This window comes from Penicillium cataractarum (genome assembly GCF_028827025.1).
Source record: "Penicillium cataractarum strain IBT 29864 chromosome Unknown utg000008l, whole genome shotgun sequence".
NCBI lineage: Eukaryota > Fungi > Ascomycota > Eurotiomycetes > Eurotiales > Aspergillaceae > Penicillium > Penicillium cataractarum.
In genome coordinates this window covers 784,584-800,104 of record NW_026622744.1, presented here as the reverse complement: position 1 = coordinate 800,104, position 15,521 = coordinate 784,584, and the positions used below count along the sequence as shown (strand labels likewise).

The 15,521-nt window shown below is 47.6% G+C and overlaps 2 protein-coding genes across 2 annotated transcripts; both read left to right on the top strand.

Moving 5' to 3' along the window:
• Window positions 1-7,276: 7,276 nt before the first annotated feature.
• Window positions 7,277-9,657, top strand: flbA (developmental regulator FlbA; the record flags this gene model as incomplete). The annotated part of the gene is made up of 4 exons (XM_056702317.1): window positions 7,277-7,885; window positions 8,046-9,171; window positions 9,254-9,441; window positions 9,514-9,657. 4 exons carry the CDS (start codon window positions 7,277-7,279, stop codon window positions 9,655-9,657), a joined length of 2,067 nt encoding a protein of 688 aa, XP_056551317.1.
• Window positions 9,658-11,652: 1,995 nt separating this feature from the next.
• N7496_009402 (uncharacterized protein) lies at window positions 11,653-12,677 on the top strand (the record flags this gene model as incomplete). The annotated part of the gene is made up of 2 exons (XM_056702316.1): window positions 11,653-11,847; window positions 11,907-12,677. 2 exons carry the CDS (start codon window positions 11,653-11,655, stop codon window positions 12,675-12,677), a joined length of 966 nt encoding a protein of 321 aa, XP_056551316.1.
• Between the last annotated feature and the right edge of the window lie 2,844 nt (window positions 12,678-15,521).

Here is a 15,521-nt window from a genome sequence, read left to right as displayed (position 1 = left end):
CGGGCGGATGTCACGGCTATGGGTTACAGGTAGAAACACGGTTCTGGGTGCACATGGTGAGAGAGACATTTTTCTGCTTCAGAGTAGTATTCATCCATTCTTACTGTAGTCAAGTCGGGTCGGGGCAGAGTCTATGACGTGATCCATTCTGCTTCGTAGTAACGCCATCTCTGTTTGCGGTCGGGGCTGATGGTTCGTATTTTACTTGTAACGGGGTACTGCGTAATGGAGTCGAATCAAAGCGTTACGATACACCTGCGGTTTGGAGAATTACCACACGCGCATTCGGGGGCATTTTTGACTGTACGGTAACCTTGGGTTCGTCCGTAAAGTTAAGGGAAGTCTAAAAAGAAAGTTAACAATGGCCCCTCCCGACCAGTAACCTTAGCCAGTACTGTAGCCATGTATCCTAGAGGAACTCCATCGTGCCGTGACCTGCAATTTGATCGTTATACGAAGAGGCAGTATCCATTCAAATCGATTCAAACACCCATTTTCCCGAAATCAACACTCGGTCTTTGGATCGTTCGCCAGACTAGTCTTATCCATAGCCGCGATTAGCTCGGTAGTTTGGCGCGTATCAGGGGGATGCTGAGAGCGCCCCTGAATGGAAACACCTAGATAACCAATGAGATATGTATCTTGATGCGTTAATCCAACGATCCAATGCCAGGCTGGCTCGAGAGAGTCTCATTCCCCTGCTTATCCCTTTTCGAGACTACTTCCCGATAGAGACACGATCTGCTCGTGTCCGGCAACAATGAGGCTCAAGCGCAGCACCTGACTCCTAATTCACAAGTTCTATTCCCTCTTGGGGTTGATAAGGCCCCCCCCTTCAGAGCCCCTTCAGGATTCAAATCCCTGCTAGTTAGTTAGTCGAGACAGGCTGACTCAGATCAGGGTTGGCTAGTTAACTATCGTGCAAGCCACATGGCAGTGCCAATACGGGGTTCTGTTCAGGACAGGGCCCGATGGCTTGGGACGTTTGGGTTCTGATCTCTTCCTCATGAGGTCTAGGTGATGCAAGAACATCCCGGCCTCCCACGTGGCAGCTTCCCCACATAAGGGGCTGGAGAATACAACTTTGGTCTTCATCTCGAGTCACCGTATGGAAAGTTGTGACTGGAGTGGCGGTGTGATATACAAGATAGAAGAAGAGGGGCCATGGGCTTGTGCCTTCTGATCGTATCCTATCTCCAGCCGATGAGAGCACGGATCAGATTTGCATCGATTTACATCGATAGGAGAAGTACCTGTAGCCAGCCACCGCTCAGTCGTCGAGATACAGTCCACTAGTGCCTATAATAGTACGCGGATATATGTGTACAGCGTAGATCCGGGCGCGGCCACCGACAGCCAAACCTTTTAGGAGTATCCGCGCGTGGTCTGAATCAATAGCCGAAGCCACATTCCTGCATTGCATCGCGGCCGGATGCTGGATTCCGTAGCGATTGACCTTGAATGCGGGTCCAGCCCTGTCTGGCCATGTAGATGGTAGATGTACCACGCAGCATGTATCGTGCCGGAGGTAAGGAGAGCATATGGTAGTAACATGTACTTTGTACCGTACTCACCATGATGCAAGTAGGCGCAGTCTGTCTGGGTCTGGCCTTGGCCTCGCATGGGCCATAACAAGAGAATTGCTTCTATTTCCTCGGACTTATGGAGAACAAAGTATTATTCTGTAGGTGAGCAGCTAAAACTCTGGGCGGTTGGCACACAAGGTTTTGTCCTGCATGGCGTTGAAGTATGGTCGAGGGCGCCGATCATTCCAGGCTGATACCTATGTACAGAGTACACCTCGTAGCTTGCCTACAAACAGTACTTCTGTTGCTGTGCCGCTTTATCCTATTGGCCAAGGAGTATATTGGTCTGGCTGTAGAGCTGGGATTCTGACTCGCGAAGGTTTAGACTATGTCAGCCGTCTGCACCCCAGAAATTGGACAGGGAGATTATATGAAACTTAATTAATCCTTTGTTTTACTTCAAGGTATTATCGGGATCTCGGGATATGCAAAACGAGAAGAAGAGAAAAGAGAGAAACAGTAGAGAGCGTTTATCTCGTTTCGCCAGCGAGGAAAAAGCAAAAATAGAAAGCATTGCCTTGATTTACCAATCATGTTTCTCAATCCACAAATCTAAAGATGAATTCCGTATTTGGTAACTATACCAGGTACTTCAGCGCCTTATTCTTTCTTCCCAGCTAGCAAATACCCTCTACCTTATGTTTTATGCTTATTTACGCCCTATTATTTCCCCAGTCTAAAGGATCAGGATTGCATGTGTAAGTATCTTCGTCTTGCAGCATTTAACATTCCTCTCTCGCGTGGCGGTCAGGGATGCCACGATACAAACCCAGCGCGCTGGAACGGACAGGTTGGGGTATGTAGGGGTGTATCAAAAAACAAAAACCTCGCGTACAATACGTACGTATTGATGTAGAGATGGAGTCATATTACAATACAATCATACCAAGATACCACCAGTACCATACGAGGGAGTAAACACCTCGCTTCTCCAGAGTTAATCACCCAGTTTCCCATGAGGATCACTGGATCCTAAATTTCGACCTCTTTACCGTTGAGCAGTCTGACCGCAACTCTAGCTTATGGAGAATTCTCCGTAAACAACCTAGCGGGCCTCAATTTTCGATTTGCCCGCCCACTTGATCGCAGCGATAACGGCTAGCGGCGGGATAAAGCGACAATGACTACTATTTCAATCTTGGCATGTTTGAATTGTGGTTCTCTTTCGTCTCAAGGCTTTTTTTCTGCGCCTATCGCTCCTCCCACGTTTTTGGGAGTTTTCATTAAGTTAACGCCAAGATTTCTTCTTTGCCCCTCGGTGCTTCAAAGTTCAGGGTCTCTTCTTGTGCCCCCCAGTTGTAAATCTGTGTATAATTTGCCGATATGGCTTATTAATAATGATAGTTGGGAGGGATCGCCTGCTGACGAGCCTCAGAATTTGGGGGCCGATCGGAGTCTTTCGGGTTGATTGGGTGATTGATTGGTTATCGCAGGGCTGAGGGCCTTGGCTTCTTGGCCTCCCCCTTATCCTCCTCTCACTGTGTAGTTGACAATCAGGGTATATTCCAGGAATCTATCTGCGACGTGACAGGTGTGATTGTCTTGGTATCTTGCTTGCTTTGTATCCAGGGGTGGGCTTTTTATTGTTTGGGCTGCAAGCCACTAGAGCTGTCTTCAACAAATCCATGTTTCTAATTCTAGCAGGATAAGGACCCATCGGCTAGGATGATATGACTTACATACATGGCTTGACTTCGGAACAGAAGTACTGTATGCACATGTTTACCCCAATCCACGTGGCAATGTCCTCTTTACATCACTACATACATACAATCGACACGCAATCGGGCCATCAACATCATCGATAGATCGCAGACATCGGTGACGCATCACATCACTTTTATCTCCGATCCGAGCTCAATTCCCCCCAGTCACGAAAGAGCTAACCCCCTGTCAGATCGACAACCCGCAATTTACCTTTAGGCACCACTGTCAGGACTAAGAATCATAGTAATCATGGTCATCGACGCCGATCATGGTCAAGCGCGATCGCCAACCAATCTACGCCGTGCCCCGGATCATGGCGGATAGGCTCGCACTGACTTTTGATTTGCGTGATCTGCCTATCGTCTCTCTTTTCTGTGTTTACAATATGAATTGTTATTTCGTGTGCACTGCCCCCAGGAGAACCCCGCGGCTGACTTTTGTCTGACAGAGCTCCTGATCGCACTGATTTCCTGACGGGGAAGTTGGACGTACTCGGTTCCAGTTTACTGGACCAGTGTCTCTGTGGTGGATTGCCTACGGAGGATTTGTGGAGTGACTGACGTGGTAGATAAGGGAGTCAGAAATACAATTCAACGGTCTGTTTTATTTTTGGTGCGGCTCAAAACGTTGGGAGGTTATCTTGCTGATAGATCGTGATGTTGTCTTTACCACTTGAAATACTTACCCGGGTAGTACAATTAGATATATATAATTGACTAGCTGTTCCTCAGCTACTTTGGACTATGGAATTAGCTGACCACGGTCCTCCTCCAAGATATATTAACGATCATTCATTCATGTCATGGCTTCTCCATAACCACGTAGAGCAAGGCTTTCCCCCAACCATTACTGATCCAAGTGGCGAGCTCGTATTCGGTCATTCCGTGATCTAACTAGAGAAGGGTCCTGTTGACCTGACAGCACAGTTCCTTCGGCCCCAAGTCTGTGCGCTGGCCAACAAGACACCGAATTAGCAATAGAAAAAGGCAACCAGGAAGGCCCACAGGTATACCGTCTCGTCTAGATGCAGGCTAGAAGGATCCCACCCGTTGTGGATATGAAACGACCTTTTGTTAGTTGTCAGACGGGCGCCCGTTGGCGGGTTAGCTGTCTCGGGTGCGAAGGAAAACCATGCCTGAAAAAGCATAACGCGGACAGCGCAAGAGGGCTAGCCCAGCCAAGCCTCATGACTACGGGCGGAGCGGGTAGAAAGAAGCGAGCGAGCCTCCTCCAAGTGGGACATCCTTTTGAGAAGTGTGCACGGGGCATAGATTACAGTTGCTGGGGGGCTGAGATTAATGTATCTTCTGTTGTTGTTGTGTGTGTATTCTATTTGTCTTGTTTAGTAAGAAGTACTCCATACGGAGGTTAGTGCTGTGAGTGAGGGACAGTGATAGGCCTGAGGCATACGCTCAGACCGCGACTCCACGTGTGTCCACGTGGACCACATGGGCTCGCGAGAAGAAGCCTAGAAAGGTTGTGGAAGGATTCCCGGGTCCTCAAGCCCGCTTAGCCAAGATTGGGCGGTCTCAGCCTGTTTCGAGCTCGAAACACTAGCTCCGAAGAGCGGAGAGGAAGAGACCAGCGAGAAGCACAGTAGTGTGGCGCTTACCTAGACTCCACTCCGATCGGTCTTTGCGAAATGTCCCGTGAAACATGTGATGTACCCTACCTCCCACTCCTCAGGCTAGCTGATAGGGTTTAATCGGTGGCGGTGAAAGAAGCCAGACAAGGAAGGTCTTTAGATCCTCTGTCGCTCTATGAGAGGCGACTGATCATAGCCACAAAGTAAACCGAGGATACGAATGAATAGAGAACCAAAGGATACGACGGGATCGAACTGAGATGGGTGGGAAAAAAGCATCATCTTGTTTTTCTTTTCTTTTCTTTTTTTTCCTTCGCCACGACCGATAAGGTTCCTGACGGGAAGGAAATCCAACAGAGAGCCAGAGGAGGGGTAGGGATTCCCACGTGGGAGCCCGTGGGTGAGGGCCAGCATTGCCTGTTCGGTCCAGGGGGCCGAGTAGTTTGATACGGTCTCCATAACCCTAGTCCCTAGGGTTACGGAATAGCGAAAGTATTGTACTCCGTATTGGAAAAGCACCAATATAAATCATTACCTGAGCCGATTATACAATGGATTGCTTTTCAAAATCACGCCGGTCCTCCAAATTGGAGGAAGTCCGGAGTAAGTGGAGATTGTACAACGGGAAATGAGCCAATTAAATGAACCGTCAGCCTGAAGATTCGGATCAGCCAGAGCCCACTCGTTGCTCCCACCAGTGATAGTGTGGTGACGATAGGGGGCAGTTACTACTTTAGGTAAGACTAAACTCAAGCCAGCAAGAGTTGAGCCGATTAGTTAGGACAAGAAGTCATTACGATGGAGGGGGTATTTCCGATGTGACTGACCTTGGCCGATCAGGGTATTCTAAGTATTGGGGTAAATCAAGTAATCTATACGCAGTATACTACGATATCTGTAGTAGTAAGTTCATAATTGTACTGTATAGGACACAGAACAATGCATGCTATTGTAGGAGACCAGTATAAATCTCGTATTATTCCAAACCAAAGATCATCATGGTCGACCTCGTATGGTTTCCTTGGGTCGATGGTCCGTTGGAGGTTGGAGCCCGGAGAACCTCGGTGGATGGTGAGATCATTGACTGTATTTTTCATATAGCACAATGAGCTAGTCGATGATGATGATACGGTAGAGGTTTTTGGGGGAATCCATTTCCGTGAACGAATCAGCGGGAGGAAGAGGAATGGATCTTCCGTTTGGATTTGGAATTTGTCAGTTGGGGTAGAAAGAGAGAGAGGTCTAGTTTACTATGGAGACTGGATAAGTTACCGACTATTTCTTGGACTATGGTAACTATGCTGAATGCCGGAGTTTCAGGAGAGTGAATGTATGGATTATGTATTCTGTTTTATGATAAGATCTCAAACTATATTCTTTGAAAGAGACATAGACCTACTTTAATAACAAAGGGAGAAAAGCAAAGAGACAATCGCCATATATCTCTCTATACGAGTTTACGGTCGGAAGCTCTCTATACCCGGTAATGAATTGCAGTTATGATCGGAATGTCCGTAACCCGTGTCTCTGTATGGTAATACTGGTAATACCAAGACCCCTGCCCGAATGGAACCCACCGAGCTTCACCATGAGGCAATCCCTTCCCTTGGCCCACGTTGTTTGGATGCAGCACACCAAACTCTTTCCGGCTGGCCTCACGCGTGGTCGGTGGGTCATGGATGACAGCCCGAATGGCTATGATTCTTCACAAGGGGCCTGGATATCACAGGGATTTTTTCTTTTCTCTTTTTTTTTTTTCTTACAGTCTTGTCTTATTTCTTCCTAGACCTAGCTATCTTATTTTGTTGTTCTGGACTATGGATAGGCTTCCCTATTTTGAATTTAAATTCTCTAGGTCGTATTTTAGATGGTTATTTGAGATGGTTCTAACTGTCGGGGAGGGGAAAAAGAATAAAAATGAAAATTCAAAAGTATATAGCGTATAATTCCTAATAATTTCACTTCCCAACCACCTGCAAGTTCCCCCCCCCCTTCTTACCTTCTTACACCTTTTTTTTCTTACGACTCATAGTAAACTTCCCAAACACTCTAAACACCCTAAACACCTACCTTTCCCCCTCCTTTCAACCCATTCTTCCCTTTTCCCTGGTAGATCTCAACTTGTATAGGAGTTCCCACCTTTTCCTTATTTTTTTATTTTTTACTTATTTTTTTTTACCACATTTTTTTTATTTCCTCTCTCCCCCCCCTCCCCTCTCCACCCTATCCGCTATTCCACTATTCCGCTATTTTCCAAGATTCCTATCCCCCCCCCCTTTCCAAGTTACTGTAGTGTACAGATCGTGGGTATCAGGTCTTATTTGACTTACCCACTTTTCACACTCTTCCCGAAGTCTGGTTCTTTCTGGTTCACCCACCCGGCCCAAAAACCCATTCAATGCCAGTGCCATCCGTGAACCATAACCGAGAAGAATCTCTTCCATACCCTGGCCCTTCAGTTCCTGACTCTACCACCTCTCTTTCCTCTACACGCTTTCGCGCTTCCTCTTCCACCACCAGCTTCCCCCCTACGACTGATCCGCCTACCTCCTCGACCACCACCACCACCACCTTCACTGGGTCAGTCGTCGGCTCGATCTCCCGCCGCAACCGTCGCTCTTTTGCTGCCTTGGCCCAGAAAACCTCCAGTGCCTTAGCAAGCCTGTCGACCATTTCCACTAGTTCACAGCCTCCAACGTACAACACCCCCGCCACTCTGCGATCCTCCAACTCTTCTGGGAGCCTTTCCAAACTCACCAAATCGAGCACCTCGACCCCCTTGACCCCGCCATTTGACGGAGATCCCTACGAGCAATTGCCTGCCTCGCGCTCGGTTTCCCCGGAATCCTCCTTGCAAAGACGGCGCTTGACGCTGCAGCGCGTCCCGACTCCCCCTCACGACCTTCGTCCCGTTCCTCCGGGCGCTGCGCCAACTGCGCCTCCCAAGATGCACCAGACTTCGTCCAGACTGTTGCGCATGACCGAAGATGAGCGCCCTTTCACCAAGGTAGGTTTTTTGGACCGCCCACGAGACTGGCAATACCCCGCGCCGGAGAGAGAGAGAGAGAGAACGAGCAGGCAGGAAAGAATGAGAGAGAAAGTTGGACTATGTCAAAGGAAAACATTTGTAATTGAACGCTGACATCTCATGTCTTGACTTTTTCTAGGATTTTATGGACTTGTTCTCCACCTTGATGGTGAGTTTGAAGTTGGATTCCCACCGGGTCCGCTTCACGAGATATGACCACACCTTTACCTCCGAAGAAGCGATCAACAACTTGGGATCCCTCAAATTCTCCCAGTCAAACCGTATGCCGGACCCTAAGGACCCTTCGCGCATCGTGACTACTACGACAACCACTACCTTCTCCATGGCCAAGGAAATGGCGCGCTCCGTCTGCCAGCGCTTTGTGGATGCCCGCTTTATCGAGGCCGTCGATGGCAAGGCTCTGCCGATCTTCCCGCTCAAGGGCGCCCTCTTCCAACTTACCCCCAAGGGTATCAACATTTTGCAGCGCTTTTGCCAGCGCAATGGAATCACCGCTCGTCACGTGATGGATGTCCTGGAGTCGCCGCGCAACACGATGCAATTGGTGAACTTGGAGCGAGACACGGATACCGATAAGTTGTCGCATGACCGCGCCACGATCGAGGTGATTTTCCGCCGGTTCGCAGGACAGGATGGCCCCAACATCAAGAGCAGCATTTCCACGTCAGACTCCGACTCGCTCAGTGACTATTCGAACGGCATTATTGGAGTGAAAATGGCACGCGAGCGCAAGTTGCAGGATGGCAAGATTTACACCAACACGTTTACTGGAAAGGGCGCGGTGGATTGGTTGATGGACTGCTCGACCACTATCGAGCGCCGGGAGACTTGCCTCATTGCCGAGCTTTTCCTCAAGTATGGCTTGATTACGATGATCCAGGACGACAAGTCCTTCCCCGACTCCAACGCCGTTTTCCAGCCTTCCAAGTACGCCATCTACTGCATCACCGAGCGTGGCCAGCGGGTGTGTGGATGGATTGCTCGCGACAAGCCTCGCGACAACTCCGGCACTTACGACAACCGCGGTATGCCCCGGGATTCCAACAACGCTCGTCTGACCCACATCCTGCAAGACCCCGCCCTTCGTCTCCTGTTCCGCGAATTCCTGCGCTACTCTCTGTGCGAAGAGAACCTGTCTTTCTACCTCGACGTGTCCGAGTTCACTGCCAACTACCACAAGGCCGAGAAGACTGGCACTTTTAACAAGGTGGATTCGGTTCGGGAAACATTGGCCGCTGCTTATGGTATGATCTCCAAAAACAGAGAAGGAAATGCCATTTTTTCGAGCTGGTTATACTAACTTGTTCCTTTCCCCTCTCCTCTCAGGTCTGTACAACGCGTTCCTGGCTCCTGGGTCACCTTGCGAGCTGAATATCGACCACGCCCTACGCAACAGCCTGGCCAGCCGTATGACCAAGGCTGTTGGTGACGACGAATCCATGTACAAGAGCCTTCAGGAGGTTGTGCATCTCTTTGAGCTTGCACAGACTTCCGTCTTCAAGCTGATGTCAAGTGTAAGCTTTGATTCCTCTCGATCGTAGTATATTCTTGAAATCTTGCATTCCATACTAACTTTCGATTTAAAGGACTCCGTCCCGAAGTTCCTTCGTGATCCCAAGTACTCCGTTGTCCTGCAGGAACACGACGTCGACATTTTCGGTGGCTCGCGCTCCTACTCTCCTACCCCGGGTGTCCCGGAACGAAGCATGAGCCGGTCTGCCCGTTCATGACAATCACGGCGAGCCAGCGTCGACGCTTTCACCCGATCAGCAAACAGCAACCGGTTCCCTCGTCGTGATTCAAATGCCGCAGTTCGTCCCACGCCTATTGCAAGCTCTTCCATCATTCCTCCGACCCCTGTTATCTTCTAAGTAAGAAGATGGGCGCCAAGCTTCAACGCCTTCAGGTCTCGAAAATCAGAGTTTCGCGGATGCGTGTCCCGCCAATTGTGGTCTGTCCGCTCCCGTTTCTTGTGCGACTGCAACGCGGGAATCCCACCGCGCCGGGGGGCCTGTTTCTTTGCGCCCGACGATGGGATTATGGGTATGAAGGAGGTCGCATGGCATGGATGTGTTGGAATTAAAGGGCCAAGGGTCTGGGCCTATTCATACGGGCCTGGACATGGACCCCCCCCCCCCCCCCCCCCCCCCCCCCTTTTTTTTTTTTCTCGAACATACACGATTTTCATACCAACCCTCGCCACGAATCGCTTCCGACCTTGGAAAAAAAGCCCTTTCTTTTCTCCCTTCACATGGCGTGCAGAGCCGGGCGTCTGCATTCTGCATCTGCATCTCGACTTGCGCCCCGTTCCATTCCCCGGACGGCCCTGTTCAATCTTTCTTCCCCGGGTTATCTCCTTTAATTTCCCTCCCTCGACACGCATTTCATTTTACGTCATCAGACGAAAGACGTTACGATCGATCGATGCCTCATGTTATAGAGAAGGCCGGAATTTTCTTTTTTTTGTTTGGGACCCCCTTGTAATATTTGCATGATGTCTTTGTCTTTTTTTATCCCTCTTTCCTCTCATTTCTCTCCCCCAATTGCATACAACATACCCCCTTCCACCGGCTTTTACTTTACCACCACACCTGGTACGAAATCCGGATTGATGAAAAGAAATCAAAGAAAAAAAATATGATCGCATACAAAAGACTGGTGGTTCTACTCGATCTACTACGCTTTAACTTTGCTTTGTGTTGTTCGAGCATCAGAGACGGCGTTTTTCACTCCCAAACCCCCCATGCATGCTTTATCTCACATCCCCATTTTGAATCTCATTGTCCCCTCTCATGCATGACCACTTCCTCTTCATTGAGCATCGGTTCCTGTTTTTCTCTCTTCTAGTTTATTCTTTTAAATCTCTTGTCTATGTTGATCTCCCCCCTTTGTGGTACTGCATTGTTTCCTTTCTGTGGGCACAGCGTGTGAGTTCTGGCTTTTTGCTTTCTTATTTGTATGTCATATTATTCGAACTTTCCCCTTTGGGAGGGCCAATGGACATGACTCGATCATTTAAATTATCTCTTTCTTTACTGTAGCTTGTTCGTGGGATTCGTTGGACAGGATAGATTGATATTGCTTTCGTTGGTCTGTTTGATCTTATCTGATAGATCCTGCGTTATGTTAGACAAGGCTTTCCAAAGTTTCCTCTTGCGTAGACTCTGGAAACTGCGGGACCTTTTAAATAATAGGTGATACTTTACCCAGTAGATTATCTCGGTGATCATCCAGCCTTGCTGGAAGGTCTTAATTTACGCTAGGCGTTCCCAATGCCACTTCTATGAAGATAGCTCACGCATCAGAATAACAATGTCTTCCAAGATATCTGGACAAGGTCTTTTTCTACATATATTACTTTGTAACCATAGTAGAGCGCTCTTGTTCACCTTATTCGATCTCATTTTCCCTCTCCGTTGCATAAGATCCTCCGACGCTGACCGTACTTTCACGTTACTATAGTAACCTTTCTCGCCTTTCCTGCTACTGTAGTTATGAAACATTTATGATCATGATGAATTGTACGTCTTATATAAGGCCGGTTGAAGTCTATGTCATAAATGCGCCTCAGCCGCAGCTTAAAGAGGAAGTTGAATAGCTCGACAAAGTGGGGTCGGCTCTTACCCCTATCTGTCAACGTCGCTCACCACCCACGAGGATCACAAGGGGATTTTTGTTCCTAGAATAAGCTGCAAACCACCTATACCACGTTATCATCATCCATAATGGGCTTCCTTCAGCTCTTCAAGCATCTTGGTTCACCCAAGTTTGCCGAAAAACCAACGATGGGCGTCCAGTCATTGCCGACTGAGCTCCTAGAAGCTATTCTCGCGCTACTGGATTTCCAAACGCTCCTCCTAGCCCAACGAGTCTGCCGGCAATGGGCTAACTGCATCCAAGAATCCCCCATAATTCAACAGGTGCTGGAAGCTACATCGGACTATAATTGGAATTTGACTGACTGACTGAAATTCAACAGATGCTTTTCTTCCAACCAGCATCTACAAACACATCCCGCCAACAAAACACATTCCTCGCATCAAAATTCCCCTACTGGTTCCCCGCCGATACACCTAAGTCTTGCAAGACTTCCTTCGGCGCAGACGATATACAAGATTTCCTCAACAACAGCGACGTATATAAACGGCCAGAGGCGAGTTGGCGTAGAATGCTAGTCCAGCAACCGCCAATTATGGTGCTGGGGTGGGTAGAGCGCAGTATCGCGCCCGACGATATGGTAGAGCTACACCGGTGGGAAATCCCGCTCCAAGCATTCGTCGGACTGCGAATGAACATGCTCTACGACCTTGTCGTCAAAAAGGCCGAGGTTGCGCAACCATATTTCTACTTCAGGGTGTTATGGTCCCAGTATGAGACTTTTGAAAATAATATGGTCTCCCTCAAGTCGGATCCGGATCCTTCAATTTATGGAGGGAGGATCGCGGCACCACTTAAGAGAGCTATGCGGGGTGCTGATATTGTTGTTGATATGTGGCATGCGAGTCACTTGCCCTCTCACATTTCGCATCAGCGGAGGGAAGATACGTGGACTTGGAGTCTGGTGCGAGGCCTTGCGGCAACGGGGGATTCGGAGGTTGAGCTGGTGCATGACATGAGAGAATTAAAGGAGGTTAATGGGTGGTGTTTGGCGAGTGATTTTCCTGCTGGAATCGAACGCTATATGATGGAATTACCAGAAGGGTGTAGTCGTGCCATGCCGTTGCCTGATGACGGTAACTCGGATCTATGATTTGGAATGTGAACGAGCGAAGAGAGAAACTGTTCTCTGTCACGGTGTCAGCCGCCCATAAAATAATGAAATTATATAATACTCATAATGATATCTAATAGATGGTCGAAATGAAGGTTGTAATCGATATACGCAGGTAAATAACTCTAAATCTGGTCTTTGATCTGACGTCACGTTGATGGACCAAGATAGCATCCGGCCTCGAGGTAGATCTAAATCAAACCCAGAGCTATTGATATTCGTCCCAGTCCAAAATTTCTGACATCATATCTGGCAGCTGGTACTTGCTATTTGCATGGAAAATGTGCGCGAGATGGATCGGAGCGATGGTTCTCAGACAACATGATGCGCTCAAGGGCGTGTCCCTCGATCACTTTGTGTGACCGAGGCCGAGGTAATCCAGGCGCCTGTCGATATTTCGAACATCATCAATATTAAATCCCTAATTATGCTTAGAGTGATAGTGTCATGACCATGAGTTTGGTCCTTGATGAGGCCGTCTACCCATGCAAACCTACACCAAATACCAGACAGATACATGGAAGGATACCAGATGGATGCCTCGAAGGGTGAAACTACCCAATTTCCAAGTTTACTTTGGTATTCCAACAGCTCTAGTCCACTATGCCATCACAAACGCTGGGCCATCCAGGAAAAAGTCACTATCGTGTAAGGGCATCGGTCTAGATGCTCCATGGTAGATACTAGCTAACTAGGTCTTGAAGCCCACAACCGAAGACCATGTATGAAAATGCATACCACTGCAAGCCTACATTTCTATATGATTAACATATTCAAATTCCCCAGGCACAAAAATAGCGATACCCCTGTCTATGGAAAGAAGGACTAGTAAGCAGGAGGTATAGAGGTTTTTGTGGACTTTATAAGCACTTAGGCACTATAAGGGACTATTTCTTATCTCTCTCGCCGTACATAGACCCTGCTACAGATCCAATCACCATATTAAGTTTGTCACGTGATAGAACATCGAGGAAGTAATTTAGCGCTGAGGACAGTTTGGAGCTTGACTTGGGAAGATTAAACCGCTATTCCTTTTTTTATTGCAAAGATGACATGCTAGATACAGTCCCAGGTCACGCGGCAGTGAAGTATCGCATTTGAGTGCAATAGGGGCTAAACCCTATTTGAAAATGTCCTTGGTCGCAACATGAACTCCGCCCAATGACAACCGCAACTATTTGACCTAACATTATGATATGCCTTGATATTAAGATAATTTCTAGTATTATAGAAGCAGAATTATTGCTATTTTTATATTCAAACCCCTATTCTACTAAAATAGCAAGAATATCCACAAAATTGAAGAAAATTCCACCCAAATTCCAAAAAATTCCGCAAAAACTTCAAAAAGTAACGAGCACCGAGGGCGATTTGAACGCCCGACCCTAGGATCTGCAATCCCATACTCTAACCCCTGAGCTACCGGTGCTTTGCTGTAGGATTGAAAAGAAAAGAAAAATATTAAGAAAAAGGTCATGATATGGTGAGGCATAATGAGGTTTTGTAGGGAGTTTTGGTACACTACCAGATTATGTAAGATTCTGCCGGGTAGATATTACTATAATAAAGCTAGATTGATGGGACTCTAGTTGCTAAACTCGTTAATAGGGTTAAAAACATGACTTAATGAGAAGGGCAATTTTCCGGATCCAAATCTGGAGATTTGGAGCTAAGTCCGACGCAACGCATATTCTGTGCTTATTATATGTAGTAGGAGCTAATAGCAGTAGGATAGGTAAGTCTGAAATGCGTTAAAAGCGTGTGGATCCCGATACCATGCTGGGTGAACTTGTCGCATATCGCTGGTTAGTCACTGCGAGAGTGATTCATCGTGGTAGGAATAGAGCGATAATGCGCGTCTAGAAGTAGGAAGAAACCAGGTTGCTGATAGCTAGTTAGAACTATATTTGACCCGTTCGTTGTATTACTATATACAACATCTCGTTAGGGTGAAGCATCTTGGGGTTTGTACCTGTGACTAAAGCCTTGCTGGTCAAGATTTCATGGCATTTAGCTTATATTTACGGATGATAAATCGAAGGTCGAGGGAAAATTGGCGTGAAAATCAACCAGCCTTTACTTGGTGCTTCCTCCGGCCTTGGAAGACCTTGTCCTATTCCCAAGTATTCAGGATAAGGAGGTATGCGTTCACCGGCCGTGGCTTGATTATGAATTATTCGAAATTGTGGATATTTATCACAATGGTAGTGGACTCGTGCTTGAAATAAAGACGGAACCTGTGTAATATATCAAGGTCGCGATTTCTTCTCCCATCTCTCTAAATGAAGATGACGAGGAAAGGCTGTAACAGAATTAGTTCGATACAAGCTAGAGACCAGTTTAATTTTTTTTCTACAAAAGTGTCGAGGAAAAGAAGAGAGCTCATCCCCTTCTGTGGGGAAATGGAATCGGATTATTTCTTCCGAAGGCAGTGTTCATCCATAGTCGTCTGCAGTGGGGATATACATGGCCATGGCTCATATTCTACTGCCGGGCTTTGGCTAGTAATAGATAAGACATGCCGATCCGCCCAATCATCACGCGAGCGTCGGTACGATACTTTTGATCTCTTGATTTCATTATTATGATATAGGACTATAGGTGGAGCGAATATGGCTGAATTGGCCTAAGATTAAGTTTACCCCCGTTTTCGCCCGAATTTACCAGCCTCTTACGAGTAATCTCCCTATCTGCTAGGGTTATTCTAGTCTCAAATCAGTTTCACTAGGCCTGATCAACCCCGCAATCGTGAAAACATCCATATTTTTAAGCTATAATTATGCATTTCCAGCGGTATTTCCGAGATGTATAGGTTATAGTCCG